Below are 15,953 nucleotides of genomic sequence, written 5' to 3'. Positions count from 1 at the left end.
GAGCCCGGCCTCCACAAGTGTCCCTAATCCTGCCAAGGAAAGTACAACTGCCTGTAATCAGCATGTAGACGGCACAGCGGGTGCAAAGCTGGAAGGAAACGTTAAAGCCGAACCCCAGGACCCCACGTGGCATTAAGGGCAGGGCTGTCCCTACGACCTTCCCTTCCAAGTTACAAAGTCACACATTGCGGGCAGGTAGGAGTGAGTCCGCGACAACACAGACGCCTTAAAAAGGCAAGAAGTGAAATCTAAGAGCGGCCTGAAGAGGGCGACTGGGTTGAGGAATGCACGTTCTAGTCCCACAAATTCAGGTGAACAGGACACCTGAACTTCTCGTGGGATTCCAGTGTGACTGCAGAGGACGAGGGAAACAGACAGAAAGGAACATGGGTCCCAAACTTTCCTAACACACCGAAGACAACACTCTGCTCAGACATACAAAGGACGCGACAGGGACGTCGTCCGCGGTACTGCCGGGGCCTCAGACACTTAAAAAGTCGTGGGAGCTTCAGTATCTGACTACCTTCCCGAAACGTCTCCCCGTCTCCCCGTTGCAGACGCGCTGCAACTCGCTCCGTGGCAAGGGGCTCTGGGATCCGGGCCCCGGGGCGCACGGCAGCCACCAACCCCCCCTCCCCGTAAGCCCGTCATGTGCCCAGCACAGGGCCACTGCTGGCAGAAATGACCTTAGTGACTTTAAGCGTTCGCTTATTGAGATCCACTCTGGTTCGAACGAGCGTGGGAGACGGGACGGAGACCTCACAAAACACCCGAGTTCTGCGCCGCCGTCTCCCTCGGTGTGAGCGCTCAAAGGGACGACGGCAGTGGGGGACAACGCCAGGAGGCCACACCTCAGGCCCTCAGGAGGCACGGGGAACTTCTCCCGCGCTGCCGCCTGTACAGCTGTAACCATCGCCTCCCCGCGAGCGCGCACGCCAGCAGAGTCCCTGCTGTCCCCCAAGGCCGCAAGAATAACACGGGGGGGTTTCTGGTATTCTCGAGGGGAAAAAATGGCAAGGATAGAAAATGGATTTAATTTTTATTAAATAACATTAAGGGTGTCCTTGGCACCATCCACACAGATTCTTGCCTTTCCGCGTAAAAGAAGCCACGTTAATCTGCACCGGTAGCAGTGAAAAAAGCCACTGCAGCAAAGGCCGAGTGAACGGAATCGTATTCCGAGAGCACCCTCATTCTCTGCCTTTGTCCGGCCCTCCCCTTGACCGCGGATCCAAAAGGCTGACCTCCCCAGGGCCCCGCCCCTCGTGTGGCCACGTCCCTCCTACGCAGACGGCGGCCGTGCGTGGTCACCTGGAGGAGCTGCGCTCTTTGCTCACACAGTCGTCCTGGGAGGTGGTGTCCCCGTTTCCCATCATGCTGCACGTCCTCCGCTTCTTCCTGCGGTGCGTCGTCCCGTCCCCTTCAGACCCGGACTCACACTGGACACGGAAGGAGAAAAGCAGGAATTCGACCGGATGCAACCCGGTCTGTCAACAAACCTCCGCCCTCCAGAAACGGCACAAATGTCCGGGTTCTCCCAGAAGTGAAGCAGCCGCTTCTGCCGGCTCCGCAACACGCCCCGCTACCCAGCCCCGGAAACACCGCGGCTGCCCCCAGACGCCGGGGGGCCCGCCAGCGTTCTCTGATGGGGGGCTTACGGGTTTAGAATCAAGACACGGCTCTAAGGACGGTCTACAGCCGGCGCTCTGACGCCACATTATGCGATCCCGCTGCGGGGACACAGACCCCGAGGCAGGCGAGTGGGGACACAGGGCCCTTCACAGTCTCGCTCCCCCGCCCCCCGGGGAACACCAAATCGACAGATTCTGCGAAGCGGTAGGACGGCAATTTCACCCGCTGAGGGCACAGGTCCCTCTTCCCCGGTATCCCGTTAGCTTTTAACAAGCCGCTGAGCTTGCGCGGATCCCAGGCTCACGGGTTCCATTCGCAGGGAAAATTCTCAGCACGGGCTTTGAGCTCGCGAGGCTCTGCGTCCGAACGCCCACGCTGCCGTTTGCTAGCTGTGTCATCCTGGGCCGCTCAGTAGCGAGATCCCCCAACACTCCTTTTGCCTCCCAAAGTTCTCGCGATGACCCCCACGCACGCGCGAGGCTACAAACTGGGCAGAATCCACCACACAGCAGGGAGGGTGGCAGCCAGAGCTCTTGGCGGAATCGGCTCTCTCTCCCTCTGGGCCAGGAGGAGGGAAGGCTGCCGCTGAGTCCCCCTGCCAGTGACCTCCCGGGAGGCCTGGGGAGGGAGCAGGGCCTCACCTCCGAGTCCGAGTCGGACGAGCTGGAGCTGGAGGAACTGGAGGAGTCACTGGAGCTGTCGGATGCGATCCCCGTGGACTCCTGAAGGTCAACCGAGTCGGCCAGGACCGCCAACTCGGGGTGCTCTTGCTTCAAGATCCTGAGAGACAAGAAACATCGTTCCCAGCGCTGAGACCGGCGAGCACACCGAGCACATTTAACCCCGAACCCGGAGCTGAGGCCTGCCTCTCTCGGGAGCGCCCGGGAGTGCTGGACGGGGACGTGGTGAGGACACACGCACCCGCAGGCCGGGAGCAGAAGCCCCCGCGTGCCTGCCGCCCAGGCTCTCCGGGAAGGCGAACTGGCTGCTCGCGGCTCACTCTGACCTTCGCAAAGGAGCCGGCTGTAGTGCCAACGTGTGAGGCACAGTTGCCCTGAGTCAGGCTGCGCTTTCGTCCACCTGGGAGAAAAAGTCTCTCTTCCGTGTGTTTTTTTTCTGTTTGTTTCCTCCTGAACCTTTCCTAGTGGATTTTCTAAACCCTTCCTTTCCACAACACAGCGTTTAGTGACTGCAGTCGGGCTCGGTTAAGTTCCCTTCGTAAGCGGAGAAACAATCAGATTTGTAAGAAATAAGAAACGTCAAGTAACAGAGAGGGTTCCCCTCGCTCGAAGATACACCTGAACTGGACTTTCAGAGGCGGGAACCCTCCCCTCAGGGACCTAATCTGGCGTCCGCACTAACCAGGGACAAAGCACCTGCTGTGCGGTTAAGGCCTTTAGAACGACCGAGTCACGGCATACAGCGGCCGGTGGGACAAAGTAAGTGGGCCGCAGGTGCCCGAGGGTCCGGGGAGAACAAAGCCACCACCCTTGCTGGCCCTCTCAGCAGGGAAGCTGAGCACTGACCAAGCCAGGATCCCTCTCTTACCCCGAGAGCTGGTCCCTCCAGGTCAGGGTTGGGACACAGTGGCACGGGGTGGCTGGGGGTGGCTTGCACTGCCGCTGCCCGTGCTGTATCTGTTCTGTGGATAAACAGAGGAGCTAAGTCTCCAGGGCAGTCACCTCGCTCACAAGAACTGAAGGCAGTAAGTTCAAAGGGGCATAATGCTTCTGAGTAAGAAAAAGAAAAAACCAAAATAAAACCCAAACAACATGGCTTCCTTTGCTAAGTGCTAGCCTTTGGGGGGGCGGGGGGGAGACAAAAATCGAAAACAAAACAAAACAGAAAACAAAAGAAACACCCCAATCATGGCCATGTTTTGACGGACTGACTTTGATCAAACATGCAGAGTCTTACCCTGTCACCTCGAGGCTGGCAAGCATCCTGAGAACTAGCCCTGACCTTGGACCCCCTGGCCTCTGCCCATGAGGTTTTGCAGCCCCAGCTCTCCCAGGCCTCAGACCAGCACACGTTACTGCAGCGGTGGACTTTTTTTTACTTCGCCTCTGGGGTTGGAGTTGGAACGAAGCAAAAGAAGAAGGAAACGTCTCTCACCTATACCATTTCCGCGATAACTTTGGTCTTCCTCTTACCGTCTTGTGCCATACAACAGGGAAGTTGGTGCTGCTGGCAAAATTCTGGGTGATGGCAATGGTGGTGTCAAGATTAAGGACAACGTGCCACCAGCCTCCTGAAATCCAACAAATAAGCAGTTAAACAGGGCTGGGTTCCGTACAAAATCACGAATGACAAAAACCCTGCCAACAGCAGGTTCCAATCTACGGGGAGGGACTCAGGGGCAGGAGACCCAGCGTGGCAAATGCTTCTCCTGATCCAGGAATCACAACTAATCCGTGTAAACTTCTCCTGGAGCACAGCTGTGCCTGCTCATTTCCAGGCTGTCCGTGGCTGCTTTCCTGCTCCAAGGGCAGAATTAAGCAGTTGGAATAAACACTGTCTGCCCCCCAACCCCCGTGCTTAAAATATTTACTCTCTGCCCTTTACAGAAAAAGCGTGTGGACCCCTGCTGATCCAAAACTGTGATCAAAACTATAAAAGCAGTTAAGTTCTTCAGTTTCTATCTCAATACCTATCCAGACCTGTCTTAAATTTATTTTTTAATGTTTTTTTTTTTTTTGGCAGAGAGAGACAGAGCATGAGCAGGGGAGGGGCAGAGAGAGAGGGAGACACAGAATCCAAAGCAGGCTCCAGGCTCTGAGCTGTCAGCACAGAGCCCGACGCGGGGCTCGAACCCACGAACTGTGAGGTCATGACCTGAGCCAAAGTCAGACAATCAACCAAGTGAACAACCCAGGCACCCCATAAGACCTATTTTAAATATTAAACACCCTTGCCCTCGACACTTAACCTATCATAACAAAACGTCGTTTTTTTGGTTTTTTCCGAAGTGTAGTTTTCAGGTATGGGACTTCCTGCCTCTTGGCCCCAAGTTCGTATTTCCTGACTCAACCCAGCCAGTGCTACACTGTATTAAAAACCCAATTTGCAGAAATACACACAAGTCACCGCACATCCACAAAGACACTAGGTAACTACCAGGGACAGAGATGGGCACACTCTTTACATACAGGAAATTTCCCGACAGCCATTATACATTCAGGTTACAAGAAATGTGGACAGCGGCCCCCAAGTGCTTGATGGCACAGCGACAGACCTCACTGTCCGAGGCAGGCACCAGTCAGTTCATTTAGAGTCAGCATGCAGGGGGATCTCTTTGACTCCGTCTGCATTTACTTCTGCTCCGAAATGACAAATAAAACAAATCAAACAATGTGCTTTCTCTCAGTTCCTCTATACCTGGTACGAAGACAGTCTCTCCTGGTTTTTGTAAGATCTCCAGGGGTTTGAATTCAGGCGGCCAGGTGGGAAGCTGCGTCCGGGGATGTATGATACTAAACCAGGTAATAGCCTCGTCTTGCTGGTTCCCTCCTTCTTCACGGGTCACCTTGATGAGTTCCCTGGGCGTGCTGGTAGGAAACAGGCACCAGCGCTTGTGGCCCTGAACTAAGGCGTTCCAGGCACTGGTTCCCAGAGGGTCGATGTGAATTCCGGTTCCAGAGCGTGGCGGCCCCATCACAAACCACCTGAAGGACAGAAACGTCCAAGATGTGAAGGATAAACGGACTCTGCGCACACACACTACAAAACAGTGAGTTCTTGGTCTCATAAAACACGTTACGTGACCTCTATTTCAGAGATCACGCAGACCCTGCCACAAGGGAACACTGAACGAATCGTGCCTGGAGTGCTCCATAACAGAAAAAAATAAAAATCACTGATGTGGCCTACTACTGGGCTTTAACTATTAAAACTTTCCTTGGGGCGCCTGGGTGGCTCAGTCGGTTAAGCATCCGACTTCGGCTCAGGTCATGATCTCGCGGTTCGTGGATTTAAGTCCCTGAACTGACAGTTCGGAGCCTGGAGACTGCGAGGGATTCTGTGTCTCCCCAGCTCTCTGCCCCTCCCCTGCTCACTCTCTGTCTCAGAAATAAAGAAACGTTAAAAAAAAAAAAAAACTTAGAAGCCACCCTTAAAGATCAGTAGTTCAACACTGCTTGAATATTCGTTCGAGTCACCTGGGGAGCCTTCTGAAATCTTGATGTCTAGGTGGCAACCCAAACCAATGAAACCCGTCTGTGGCGGCAGGGCCTGGTCAGGCAGCAGTAACCCCCTAAGTTCCATGTGCAGCCAAGGAAAACCACTCAGCGTTCTGGAAAAAGGTTGGCTGACGGCGCTCAGGTGACACATCCTGTCGTACAGAAGAGCCTAAGGGCTTCACCCCCAAGTACTTTACCTGTAAGGGGGCCTGCGTTTCTCCCCGGCATACTGGAAAAGGTCATCAGTGAAAAACTTGGGCACCTTGTAGTCTTCCAGAAGTTTCCTTCTTTTGGGGTGTTCACCATAGCTGCTGTCAAAGATGTAAAGGGGGCTGTCATCTCGAGTGCTCTCCATGTACTCGATGTAGTATTTCATCTTCATCTTCACTGAGTAACCGTCATTATCCTCACCGCACTTGAACTTCTGGTTCCGGTATTTCCTTTTGAGGCGCTCCAGGGTCCATTTCTCCTGAGCAGACCAGCCCTCTTGGGCATTGAGCAGAACCACGGGTTTGTAAGGTCTTTCGTAGCGCTCGACAAATTCTTCCACGGACAACTGTAACGCGTCTGCCCTTTCCACGTTATCCTGGGGGAATCAGAAAAGACCGATCCAGTTAGAAAAAGACAAAAGCAACACAACAAAAAGTCCAGCGGTAGAAGACGGCGTCCCCCAGGTCCAGTTAGCTATGACATACCTAAGAAGCCAGATTCTTGTTCCGGCTTATCTTGCGGGGGGTGAAACGGCGGCGAAGGGATAAGGACCTGCGTGCGGACTGACACGTCGCACCCAGCGCCGCCCCACCAGGGGAAGGGGGCTACGCATCTCCCACTCGTGGGCCTTGACAGCCAGGTCCCAGAGGGCGCCGCCGCCCAAAGGGGTCTAGGGGCGACAGCTCTCGTTGAGGGCGCCAAAGGCGTCAGCCTCCAGTTGCCCCGGGACAGGCGGCGGCCACGGCGCGGGCGGAAGGAGGTCGGCCCTGGAATCCGGCCCCCGATGACCCCGACCTCCGCGGGGTGCGGGTGAGCCCATCGGAACTCGGGGGAGACGCGCCCGGAGAGGTCCCCGGCCGCCCGGAGACGCCCGTGCCCGGCCCGCGACCCCGACCCCGGCCCGCTCACCGCCACGGCCGCCGGGTTCAGCGAGAAGCTCTCGTAGTAGTTGTGACGGGTCCAGTCCAGCGAGTCCTTGAGCTCCGGCCGCGCACTCCGCTTGGCCTCGCGGATCCGCTTCTTGCTCTTGTGGTTCATCTTGCGCGGGTGACCAGCTGCTCCCGCGACCACCTCGGCGCAGCTCGCTTTCTGCTTCCAACGCGCCCCCTCCCCGGCCCGGGCGGCGGCGACGGCGGCGGCGGCACCGAAACGCCCTTCGCTCTGGCCCGGCGCCTTTAAAGTCGCCTTCCAGAAGATTCACTCCGCAACCACCTCCCGGGCCTCGGGTTGGGCACGCGGCTGCCGTCTTCCCCGCCCCCGGGCCTCTCGCGGTGAGCCATTGGCTTGGGCGCCTCCGGGGTCCGCCCTCACACTCCCCGGCTCGCCGCCATGTTGGGAAGGTCAGGCCGATGGAGGCGCCTCCTCACTGCGGTCCCGCCTCTCCCGCGCCCGCTTCCGCTGTGTACGTCACTTCCGGAAGCGAGCGCTCACTCCGCCGCCCGTTTCCGGCGTGCGAGCAGCCGAGGCCACCTGTCTTTTCTGTCTTCTCTGCCAGGTCTTTGGTCTCTTGCCGTACGGCCACATCGTCCCCCGAGGGGTGTGTTCCCCGCCCTTGCTGTCCCGTTGCGGCGACCCGACGGGGCCCGCGAAGGGCCACGTGGCGCCGGTGAGGCGGCTCCAGCCGGCCCCGGGGTCCCCCGCGTGCGCAGCCTGGCAACCTGGCGCCCTCCGCTGCTCGCGGCCCGCCGGGGGGCCACCGACTCCCCCACGGGCGAGCGTGGCCTTCGAGGGCATGTGGTTCGGGCCCAGCGCTTTCGGTTCTCAGAGGAGCCGGGCCTGGGGGCTGAGGGGACGGTGCTGGAGGTCAGCGTCCCGCAGGTGCGTGCAGCGGCACCCGCCGGGGGGCGCCTCCGGCCCCTTGCGGTGGCGCCCGGGGCAGGAGCTGTTCTCAGCGGCCGGGGGGGGGGCAGGGGGGGTGTTAGGAGGGGGTGGGGGACGGGCTCTGGCGGCTACCCTGCCTGAGGAAGGGCCTCCGAGCGGGAAGGATCGCGGTGGGAAGCCCTCTGACAGTCTTGAAGTAAGAAACTTGGGGGTCCTGCCAGGAAGAGAGCCCTCCGCATCGAATATTTCCTGCCCGAAAAGTGACATTTTGGACACCGAACACTTCCTTTGACCTAGTAGAGGGGCTTCTTAATTCAGCTTTATCTAGGATCGGGAATTCTACCCTCGCTATCCGAATAAAGTTCCGTGGGTTGGCACCCGTTCCTTCCGGTTTACAGCTGCCCCAAACTCTCAGTAATAATAGTAATACTTTATGCGTCCGGTTTTTCGAAGCATTTTGACGTGGCCGTGTTTAGATTTGAACAGCGGTGTGTGAGGTAGGTATTAGCAAAACAGTTCAAAGGGGCGTCCGACTCTTGATTGGGGCTCGGGTCGTCGTCTCAGCTCAGAGCCTGCTTGGGGTTCTCTCTCCCGCTCTCTGCTCCTCCCCCACTCACACTTGCGGTCTCTCTGTTTCAAAATAAATAAATATTTTAAAGATGATAAATGGCTAAGAGGAGGTAAAGTCTCGAGTGAAACCGTTTCTAATAGTTTTTAAATGCCTTCCCGTTGAAATACCCACTTGATTTCTTCCCGCATTTAGGAGGTGAAGATACTCCGTGTGAGAAGAACTCTTTCCACCCAAATCTGCAAACTCAACTGCTGTGATCAGAAACCCTTTAATGTATCTTGGGTGAAAGCTACCAGGGCAGGCATTTTATTCACCATGCACGTCCTACACTTAAGACCCAGTGCCTAGCATATTTTAGGCACTAAAATTTTGGAGAGTGAATTGAATGATTTGAGTTCAAACTTCCAGTTCCTTCACCTTTGGTACTTTGAAAACTCGAGCGCCCTTTCCAACCACTAGCAGCACCCTTTGCTCTAGAAAACAGACTTGCGGTTTTGCAGTCTTTCAATAACCGCTCAAGGTGTGTGCTCATTTTGTGCCTGGTGCTGTACTAAGTTTGCGTCGAATCTTCCACCATCACCCTATGGGATAGTGTTTTGCAGTGGCGGAAACTGAAACACGGACAGGTTGAATGGCAGGTGAGGTCCCACAGGTAGTCAGTTACATATCTGGAGTTTGAACTCAGGCAGGCTCGGTCCAAAGGCGTGAGCCGTTTAATTTGCCTCTCTCGTAATTCTGTGTCTTTGCAAAGGCCCTGTATGCTGCCTGCCTTCCTAACTCCAGAACCGAGCTGCACTCAAACCTCTTCTGGAATGTCTCCCTAGCCTGTTTCCCAGGACCATACCAAACTGCCTGTGATTATAATCCTCGGATACATTCTTACTGCACTTACAGTAAAAGCTAAACTTCCTGTGGCCCAGAAGACCACACAGGTCTGGTCCCTGCCTTCCCTCTGACCTCTGCTTGTACTACCACAACCCTGCCTCCAGCCCCCATGCGCTTGCTGTGGGTGCTGTCTGAACCGTTCTCCCTATCTAGGACAGCCACCTGTGATCACTGCCCATTGTTCCCTGCCCCCACCACTCCCATCACCCGGTTTTGTTGTGTTAGCATCCACACCAGCCAAAAACATATTCGCTTACTTGTGGCTTGTCTCTTCCTAGTAGGGTATGTACATGTGTATTCCATGAGCTTTACATCCATAGCCCACTAAATCACTCCCAGTCCCTGAAATAAATGCTTGTTGAGTGGAGAGTGGCTATCCTGTGGTATTGCAGTTTCATATGCCCCATAGGATGTGAACTTTACAGCAGGGAATCACCGTTTTTGTAATAGATGCCAGTGTCAGGCACTCAGTAATTGCTGTAAAAATAAATATTCCAGCTTCCAGCAGATGAGTTATTTTTGGCTTACAAAAAATTCTTTTCAGGTCCTGCACCTCCAGTACGGAATGTATGTTTGGCCCTGTGCGGTGGTCCTGGCTCAGTACCTGTGGTTTCACAGAAGATCTCTGCCAGGCAAGGCTGTCTTAGAGGTACAAGTGCCCCTGAGGTTTCCAAGAATCCTATGTTCAGATCTAAGTCTGTGTGCTGGTTACTGGCTTTTGTTTAATATTTTAAAATTGGATGATTTGGCCCGCTTGTAAGTTCTATGAGCTAAGAACGCTTTTTACATTTTAAGTTGTGTAAAAAAAGAACGTATACCAGAGACCACAGGAGACCCACCAAGACTAAAATATTTATCATCTGGCCCATTACAGTTTGCCGACCCTTACTCTAAGTGAAGCCCATTGATTAATTTCAGTTCTAGAATCTTGGTATGGAAGCAATCCCTAAGGCCCTCTTTCCAGGGTGTCCCAACTGGGTCATTTGGGGTCTACTGTGACATGTGCGGTTTCTCAAAGAACAGCCCTTTCCATTTTTGGAAATCTTGAGTGTCCTCTACTTTTCCTGATCACTCCACTTGAGACCACTGAGGGCTTAGAGAAAAAAACTTTTGTCAAGTTTGCAGACGGTACAATGCTTAAACCCTAAGGCTGAAGACAAATCCAAAACTTGTAACCCCTCTGAACTTTTGCAGAACCACGTAAATGAATGGTGTGAAGGCACTTGGCATGCTGTTCTCTGGCAATTTGTAGACATTCAGATTGAGAATCTCCCCACCCGTCCTTATAACTGGAAAATGGGAAACTTGTGCTTCAGCCAAATAGACACTAAAGGCATTCGTTAGTTATTCCTTAGTATGCTTAAGACTTCAGCACTTTGAAGTCCCAACTGGAAAATCTCCTTTAGTATGAACCCTGTTGAAGATCTGTCAGGCTAGAGCCACATGAAAGAGGTTACAATTGGTAGCAACAGCCAGAATGGCTGTATGCATGGAAGTCACCCATCAAGCTTCTGGAGACCCAGTGTCCCATGTAATTAGGAGCTTTTATGGACTGTGAGAGAACGAAATGCCGCTAGCGTCCAAACTGCCTGGGGCATATTCAGCAATAAACTGCCAGAGATGCCCATGGGAATTTGGAAGCAATATTGTCGGTTGCAGAATTTCGGGCCCTGCATGGGACTTAACCTTTCAATCCAATTGAGAGACACCACTTGATTTCTACAAACCCAAAAACCTAAGCTTCACATACAAAGGCAATGTCTAATTATGGCACACTGTGCATACATGAGCTCAAGAATATACTTAACTCCCTGACCCTGTACTCAGGGAAACTAAAACCCCAAATTCCCTGCGATGCTAAGGAAAACTTTGAAATGCGTATATTCATCAGATTGGGGCCGGAGTGAGCCTTCCAGGAATCGTGGCTGCAAAATGTGGCGCCGAGGTAATACTGTCCGACAGTTCAGAGCTGCCTCACTGCCTAGAAATGTGCCGTCAGAGCCTGGAAATGAACAACCTGCCACGGGTGCATGTTGTAGGACTAACGTGGGGCCACGTATGTCCGGATCTCCTGGCTCTGCCACCACAAGACATCATTCTTGCATCTGATGTGTTCTTTGAACCAGAAGGTAAACGTTTTTTTTGCTCTTCGATCATAAATTTGGCTGAAGGTAATTTAAGTTCTTCTATTTAAGGAAAGTCCTTTCTTCCCAGACTTTGAAGACATCTTAACTACAGTATACTTTTTGATGCAAAAGAACCCCAAGGTCCAACTGTGGTCTACTTACCAGGTAAGAAGGTAAGCCTGCGTAATCCTGGTTTTACTCTAAATTGTACTCTAGGTTAAAGATTGAATTGGATTCCCCGTGCGGGTCACGACCTCCCGGGGCCCACGAGATCGAGCCCCACGTTCAGGTCCTGCTTGGATTCGCTCTCCCTCTGCCCCTCCCCTGCTCATACTCTGTCTCAAACAAACAAAAACCTTTAAAAAAATGTATCTAAAGCAAAACAGGAAAAGCAGAATTTCAAAAAAACAATTTATTTCTTTTTCAGTGCTGACTGGTCACTTGAAGCTTTGCTCTACAAGTGGGATATGAAATGTGTCCACATTCCTCTGGAGTCTTTTGGTGCAGACAAGGAAGATATAGCAGAATCTGCCCTCCCAGGAAGACATACTGTTGAAATGCTGGTCATCTCCTTTGCAAAAAAGGACAGTCTCTGAATCATACCTACATACAGGCTGCTCTGGGGCAATGTCAACACTGATTTGCAACCTATCGTGCCAATTAGAACTCGGACCATTTTAGCTTCTTGGGAGTGAGTACAAGCACTGGATTTGAAGGTGGTCAGATCTGTCGGCCTTAAAAGATTGTGGTGGGTCACCTGGACAACACTCGTGGGTTACAAAGCCATGAAAACAAAAATAAACACACCTGTAAGAGAAAGGACTTGGACTGTTCTTTAAAAATCAATAAAAATACGACATAAATTAGACTATGACAGAAGGGGGGTAACCCACAACCTCCACAAAGTGCTACCTTAGAGCATGGATTTTAGGGGTAGTGGGCGCTGAAACGGGGTTTCCACTTTTTAACTTAGGGAAAAAAAGGTCAAGTACTGAACATTTCGCTTTCATACTATAACAGTCAGTAACAATTCACAAGATAATTGCACAGGTCTTTCAAATAAACGGGAAAAAAAGACCAAGACATATTCTGAGAAAAGCTAACACCAAGAAAACGTTTTAATTAAACTACAGAAACAACGGTTATAGTACAGAATATCCATGAGCAAAAAGATACACCATGTCATAAGTACTTACAAAGTTACAAACCATTTGCTTCCTTAACATTTTCCGCATTTTAAGTTCATACATGAAGATGATCCGATTTACCATTTTGGGGGGAAGGGGAGAAAAAAAAAGGTGTATTTATCATCAGCTAGATGTGCTCACTGTATGCTCCGTTATTTATATGCAAGGCCCGGGTGACTGGAAGTGCAGTTGTCAGGCATTTTAATAAACTGGACAGCCATTTGTTTCTGCACGACAAGGCATCTTTACACAGGAGCAACCGGGAGAAAACAGGAAACAGCCAAGCACTCTGCACTGCAACACGCCACCTTAACAGCTAACCAGCATTACTCAACTGCTACACAACTGCGCCTAGTGCACAAAAATACACAAGAGAAGAGATTAGAATTGTGTTTGGTAAACAATCCTTTCAAAAAATCAAGTCTTTTCACCTGAAAAGTCTTTACACAAATTTGGGTTCAGATCACCACTTAGATCTGAAGGTAAATAACATATACAAACAAACTGACACCAACTTTTGTAGCTTTTTAATTTTAAGGAATGAAGGCAATGTTGAGTCAATCTCTTGACAGCTTTAGGCTGTGCGTAATGGCTGCACACGTTTCCTTAAAAGTCAGGAGGCCACAAATTAGGTTACCAATCTGTTTAATTTCAAACAAAAAAAGTCAGCACTATATAAACAAAAAGGAAAATTTACCTCAAATATCCAAGCCAATAATGAAATCTGAAGTCGTTCACCTCACTAAATTACAAGAAATTTGAATAACAGCAACAAAATGGCACATAAAATGAAGTTTGCCACCTGAGGCAAAGCTTTAAAACAAGTAAAAAGTTAGACAAAATGTTACAAAATAACCTTTTCAATAGCCAGTTGCTTGTTCCAAGGACTCTTCGATGGACTGAGTATGTGGTCCTTTTCCCCCAAGTCTTCCTTTAGTTACGTTGCTCGTCGCCACATCTAGGTTTGAAAAGAAAAAAGTTCAGCTTACCTTCCATGCTATGAAGTTACCCAAAGTGCACATGGTTTCAGTTTCAGGCATGTACTGACTAAGGCTCTGGTGAAACAAGTAGGTTACGGAAAGGTTCCACCCAGCCATTATCAGTTTTTTTAAAGAAAGGCCCAATTGGGAAATTTTCACAAAGACTAACCATCCGCTTTTACAAATTTGTGTTTATGCAATCTTGGCCAAATAACCAAGGTGAGAAATAAGGGAGGGAAAAAGAAAAAGGAGGGGGAAGGGGGAAAAAAAAGGAAGAGAGAGGGGAAAAAAAAAAAAAAAAAAGGACCGTATCCAAACCAAAACTTGAAATCAGACAGTCTATTTTACGATAAATGTTTAGCTTTCAAATGAAACGTTTGGCAATTGAGAATAAAGGCTTTAAATATCTCGAGCTACTTAGGGCCCTTTCCTTTTAAAAAATAGGACCAAACAATTTAAGAGTTAAAGACACACTATCCTTTCCCCACCCAGTGCGATACCTGTAAACTTTTTTGGGGTTCCAAAAGTTCATTGCTCCGCTTTGCAATTCGTTTGCCACATCCGTTAGAATATGAAGTCCCAGTCAGTACAACAATAGTTGAACTGATTGTTTTCTCTAAGAGGATAGTGCATCTTTAACGTTTAAAGACAAACCTGCTCCAATACACGCCCACAGAAACTGGTCCCTGGAGGATCAGCCAAATCAGTTAAAATCTGCAATACTGGCCAATATTCTTTTATCAAACAGGAGACCGCAGCTTTAAAGGGGGAAAATGCAGACGTTGGATAAAAACAGCAAGAAATAGTCATTTTCATTAATAGGTCTCAAACAGTTCACGAAACAGCCATTATTATCTAAGCTTCACGCACATCCTCTCTGCAGACCCCTCTCTTCAGAATTACTCCCAAAGCCGAGTTAGCTCACAGCCGCGCTCCCGACGTCGGGAGTCGCTTTCCTACCAACACGGATCATAAACGGCTACCGCAAACCCCATCTCTGCGCTCGGGTGGTGCGTGCGCCTCGGACGCCCACGGACATTACCATTTGCTTAAGAGGACACCGCTCCTTCCTCCTCGGGAGACTTGGGGGGGCTCTTGGAGCGCGACCTGGACTTGGACTCCCTCTTGGACACGGGCGGAGGACTCCGGGACCGGGACCGGGACCGGGAGCGCGAACGGGACCTGGACACCGACGACGACTTGGACTTGGATCTTCGCGCCGACCTGGACTTGGAGGTGGACCGCGACCTCGAGCGGGTGCGGGACCGGGACTTGGAGCGGCTGTAGCGGGAGCGACTGCGGGACCGGGAGCGACTCCGACTCCGGGAGCGGCTGCGGCGGCGGCGCCGAGGGCTGCGGGCGGGCGGGCGGGGCGTCAGGGCGGCCGGCGGGGCCTCGGGCCGCGCGCCCCGCCCGCCCCGGCCGCCATTACCGCGCCGCCCGCCCGCCCGGACGCCATTTCCCCGCCGCGGCCGCCCGCGCGCCCGCCCGCCCGCCCGCCGCCACGTGTCCCGCGGACCTTTGTGACCCCGCCCGCCGCCGCCCCCCCCACCCCTCCCCCGGCCCGCTCACCTGCGGCTCCGGCGCCCGTAGCCGCCGCCCCCGTACCGGCGGGGCGGCGGGCCCCGGCGGCTGTGGTGCGAGTCCGGGGGGCGGCCGTAGCGCGCCATCTGCACCCGCAGCTCGCGGCCGTCCAGCACGGCCCCGTCCATGGCGTCCATGGCGTCCTCGGCGTCGCGCTTGTCGTGGAAGCGGACGAAGGCGAAGCCGCGGGACTCCTTGGTGTAGCGGTCCCGCGGGATGTACACGTCGCCCACGCGCCCGTACTTCTCGAACACGCGCCTCAGGGTGTCGGGCGACGTGCGGTAGGTCAGGTTGTCCACCTTGAGGGAGGTCATGCCCTCCACATCGGGAGGCGGGCGACCGTAACTCATGGCCCTGGAGAGTCGGCCGGGGGCCGCGACTGCGCGCCGACAAACGAGCGGGCCCGCGCGCGCGGCGGAGACGGCGGTTTCCTCGGACTAGCCCGGCTCGACGCCGCGCCGCGCCTCTGGCAGTCGGCTCCCGCGTGGGGACGCTGGGAGAGGCCGGACGGGGCGACGCGAGCGAGACACCCACGGAGCCGACTCCACCAGAGAAACAACTGGGCGGGCAGTCGGCCCCAGCGCCCGTTTATAGCCCTCCTCACAAAATGGCGCCCGCGCCACCCGGAAATGAATCCCCTGATTGGCTCGCCCCGCCCCGCCCCGCCGCGCCGCGGCCACGCGCCCCGCCCCTGTCCGGCGCGCCTGCGCAGAGCCCGGCGGGCGGGCCGAAAAGCGCGGAGTCACTGTTGCTGGGAGGGGGGAGCGGAATTGGCGAGC

General features: G+C 53.3%; 3 protein-coding genes across 12 annotated transcripts; 1 reads left to right on the top strand and 2 right to left on the bottom strand.

The window, feature by feature from the left end:
- Positions 1-1,022: 1,022 nt before the first annotated feature.
- Positions 1,023-7,316, bottom strand: JMJD6 (jumonji domain containing 6, arginine demethylase and lysine hydroxylase). Of its 3 annotated transcripts, none has more exons than XM_047081311.1 (6): positions 6,930-7,308; positions 6,008-6,396; positions 5,011-5,297; positions 3,748-3,883; positions 2,274-2,412; positions 1,023-1,439 (listed from the first exon to the last, which is right to left on the bottom strand). In XM_047081311.1, the coding sequence occupies exons 1-6, from the start codon at positions 7,056-7,058 to the stop codon at positions 1,308-1,310; spliced, it is 1,212 nt and encodes a 403-aa protein (XP_046937267.1). In that variant the 5' UTR covers positions 7,059-7,308; the 3' UTR covers positions 1,023-1,307. The 3 variants fall into 3 exon arrangements, with proteins under 3 accessions (XP_046937267.1, XP_046937268.1, XP_046937269.1); XM_047081312.1 differs by lacking the exon at positions 1,023-1,439 and adding an exon at positions 3,181-3,274 and having other exon boundaries at positions 2,282-2,412; positions 6,930-7,316; XM_047081313.1 differs by lacking the exon at positions 1,023-1,439 and adding an exon at positions 3,181-3,269 and having other exon boundaries at positions 2,329-2,412; positions 6,930-7,316.
- A 150-nt stretch (positions 7,317-7,466) lies between these two features.
- METTL23 (methyltransferase like 23) lies at positions 7,467-12,277 on the top strand. Of its 3 annotated transcripts, none has more exons than XM_047081320.1 (5): positions 7,467-7,838; positions 9,842-9,946; positions 11,189-11,426; positions 11,512-11,596; positions 11,851-12,277. In XM_047081320.1, the coding sequence occupies exons 2-5, from the start codon at positions 9,863-9,865 to the stop codon at positions 12,017-12,019; spliced, it is 576 nt and encodes a 191-aa protein (XP_046937276.1). In that variant the 5' UTR covers positions 7,467-7,838; positions 9,842-9,862; the 3' UTR covers positions 12,020-12,277. The 3 variants fall into 3 exon arrangements, with proteins under 3 accessions (XP_046937276.1, XP_046937275.1, XP_046937274.1); XM_047081319.1 differs by lacking the exon at positions 7,467-7,838 and adding an exon at positions 7,992-8,338; XM_047081318.1 differs by lacking the exon at positions 7,467-7,838 and having other exon boundaries at positions 8,473-9,946.
- A 233-nt stretch (positions 12,278-12,510) lies between these two features.
- On the bottom strand, positions 12,511-15,772 carry SRSF2 (serine and arginine rich splicing factor 2). 6 transcript variants are annotated; one of them, XR_006962365.1, is made up of 3 exons: positions 15,163-15,770; positions 13,467-14,943; positions 12,511-12,961 (listed from the first exon to the last, which is right to left on the bottom strand). XR_006962365.1 is itself a non-coding variant. In XM_047081316.1 (3 exons), exons 1-2 carry the CDS (start codon positions 15,522-15,524, stop codon positions 14,640-14,642), a joined length of 666 nt encoding a protein of 221 aa, XP_046937272.1. In that variant the 5' UTR covers positions 15,525-15,772; the 3' UTR covers positions 12,511-14,348; positions 14,633-14,639. The 6 variants fall into 6 exon arrangements, 3 of the variants coding, with proteins under 3 accessions (XP_046937272.1, XP_046937273.1, XP_046937271.1); XR_006962366.1 differs by having other exon boundaries at positions 12,511-13,568; positions 14,091-14,943; XR_006962367.1 differs by having other exon boundaries at positions 12,511-13,568; positions 14,245-14,943.
- Positions 15,773-15,953: the final 181 nt, after the last annotated feature.

This window comes from Lynx rufus, unplaced genomic scaffold (genome assembly GCF_022079265.1).
Source record: "Lynx rufus isolate CCGP_SWC_20201006 ecotype Redwood Valley unplaced genomic scaffold, mLynRuf1.p SCAF_18, whole genome shotgun sequence".
NCBI classification, from domain to species: Eukaryota; Metazoa; Chordata; class Mammalia; order Carnivora; family Felidae; genus Lynx; species Lynx rufus.
The sequence above is the reverse complement of the archived record's forward strand: the minus strand, read 5'-3'. Positions and strand labels throughout refer to the sequence as shown.

Excerpts from the sequence above, each read along its gene's own strand:
- JMJD6 (XM_047081311.1), bottom strand. The coding sequence starts at position 7,058 with ATGAACCACAAGAGCAAGAAGCGGATCCGCGAGGCCAAGCGGAGTGCG. Across the intron at positions 3,884-5,010 it reads AGAGACTGTCTTCGTACCAG|GAGGCTGGTGGCACGTTGTC; the intron begins GTATAGAGGAAC and ends GTTGGATTTCAG. Across the intron at positions 2,413-3,747 it reads TTATCGCGGAAATGGTATAG|GATCTTGAAGCAAGAGCACC; the intron begins GTGAGAGACGTT and ends CTTGTCTCTCAG.
- SRSF2 (XM_047081316.1), bottom strand. The coding sequence starts at position 15,524 with ATGAGTTACGGTCGCCCGCCTCCCGATGTGGAGGGCATGACCTCCCTC. Across the intron at positions 14,944-15,162 it reads TACGGGCGCCGGAGCCGCAG|CCCTCGGCGCCGCCGCCGCA; the intron begins GTGAGCGGGCCG and ends GCCCGCCCGCAG.
- METTL23 (XM_047081318.1), top strand. The coding sequence starts at position 9,806 with ATGAGTTATTTTTGGCTTACAAAAAATTCTTTTCAGGTCCTGCACCTC. Across the intron at positions 9,947-11,188 it reads CAGGCAAGGCTGTCTTAGAG|ATTGGGGCCGGAGTGAGCCT; the intron begins GTACAAGTGCCC and ends TATATTCATCAG. Across the intron at positions 11,427-11,511 it reads TGTGTTCTTTGAACCAGAAG|ACTTTGAAGACATCTTAACT; the intron begins GTAAACGTTTTT and ends CTTTCTTCCCAG.